Source organism: Moschus berezovskii, chromosome 6 (assembly GCF_049115385.1).
Source record: "Moschus berezovskii isolate FMDL1 chromosome 6, NW_MosBer_1.0, whole genome shotgun sequence".
NCBI classification, from domain to species: Eukaryota; Metazoa; Chordata; class Mammalia; order Artiodactyla; family Moschidae; genus Moschus; species Moschus berezovskii.
This window is the reverse complement of record NC_142465.1, coordinates 63,207,602-63,209,408: the sequence shown is the minus strand read 5'-3', so window position 1 is coordinate 63,209,408 and position 1,807 is coordinate 63,207,602. Positions and strand designations below refer to the sequence as shown.

Sequence of the window (1,807 nt, the reverse complement as noted above, 5' to 3'; positions counted from 1 at the left end):
GATAGGGTTCATCGGGGCCCTGCCTTATTTTTGATAAATCTTCTGATTTTTTATTAGATGTGGGTAGTCTTTTCCAGGCTATTAACGCTGCTTCATTAATCTGGGGATACACCTCAGGGGGGTAATTTAATTGTTGATTAGTGACCCTATATACCCCTTCTCCCATAAGCATTTCAAAACTTATTTGTAGCCCATTCCTTCTGTTTCTTTCTGCTAAAATCCCACATTGCTCTCCAAATTCCGATTTCCATAAAAGATAATCTCTTCCTGTGAGACAGGCTCAAGAAACTTGTTTCCAATCATTGGGAGGCAAGCATTGGCTATTTAAGGTCTCAATGATAGACATTGTAAAAGGGGCAGTTGACCCATACTGAGCACAGGCTTGTTTTAATTCCTTTATCTGTTTAAATGGTAGAGGCTCATAATATCTCCTCTGTTGAGCGTCCTCAAGGACAGGGAATAAAATAGGAAAACCTTCTAACGTCTCTCCATGCTGTCTCGCCTGCTGAACGGCAAGCTGTAAAGGGGAGAGAGTCTGGGTGATAGGGGCTGGATTTTTGTTAGTGGGAACCAAAAAAGGAGCTTCTGGTTCCTTCATTAAACCCGTTGATGGTGGATCTAATCCTGCTATGACTGAAGGAGGCTGCGGGGGTGCAGGATCAGAGAGGAACGTAGGTTTGGGGGGATAATTAAAACTGAGGGTATCAAGACGTTTAGTTATAGCGGTAAGCAATTCCCTAACCTCTGAGAAAGGGGATGTATTTACAGTTTTTTTACCTGCGAATACTTCCCATGGGTTTTCTTCAGAGTGATGGGCCACAGCTTCTTCTAAATCTGACTGATCGGCAGATTCTGACTCCGAGTCGGAGTCAGAAAGGGATGGAGCAAGAGGTTTTTCAGGTGTATCATAAATATGCTCCAAGGCGGGGGGGGGGGGGGCAATGGGCAAAGTTGCAGGCCTGTTGATAATGGCGTTTAATGCGGCCTTTAATTTTTTACTCTCATGTTCAGGATCTAAGCAATCTCGAATAAAGGTCCACAGAGAGTAAGCCTCCAAAGGTACCTTATGAGCCCCATGTAAAGAATAATATTGCTGAATTTGTTCCCCCACCTTTTTCCAGGTCTCAATATTAACAGTACCATCTTCTGGGAACCAGGGGCAAACTTCTTCCACAAATGACAGAAACCTTTCTAACTTGTTTTTAGCGACAGTTATCCCTCTAACTTTTAGCATGGTTTTAAGCATAGCTACAAAAAGTTGTCCACTATTACCTTGACCCATAGTTTATACTCTCGACTGAAACCCTCTCTGCCCTTTACAAAAACATTTAACTTTACATCTTTTATTTTATCTACTGGGATCCCCTCGTACTCATGGGTCCGATCAGGTCCCTGTTCAGGCGCCACCTGCCGGAGCCTGCCAGCAAAGAGAACAAGTCCGGACCGCAACAACGTAGAAGCCTGAGAAAAGAATTAAGGAGTAAAGAATGGGATCAAGAGGACTGAATGCTCGTGAAGCAAATCAGTGACTTTATTGAAGAAGGCTAGGGTTTATATACCAAGTGAGACAGGGGACAGGGTACATAAAAATACCATGTGGTTTAAATCATTTACCAGGTTAATTATTACATCTATAGAAGATTACAAAGGCTTGTTTGCTTTCTAAGACAAGCTTGGCATTTAGACTAATGCTCACGAGATAAGAAAAACAAGTCTGCAGGCTATAAAGATTAGGGAGTACATTCTTAATCTATTTTAGGAGATAAGGAAAACATACCTACATAAATCTGGGGGAAAAAACAGGAAA

At 42.2% G+C, this 1,807-nt stretch overlaps 1 protein-coding gene across 1 annotated transcript; it reads right to left on the bottom strand.

The window, feature by feature from the left end:
* Positions 1 to 280: 280 nt before the first annotated feature.
* LOC148777637 (endogenous retrovirus group K member 10 Gag polyprotein-like) lies at positions 281 to 1,282 on the bottom strand. Its single transcript, XM_088837025.1, has one exon. The coding sequence runs from the start codon at positions 1,280 to 1,282 to the stop codon at positions 281 to 283; it is 1,002 nt and encodes a 333-aa protein (XP_088693151.1).
* Between the last annotated feature and the right edge of the window lie 525 nt (positions 1,283 to 1,807).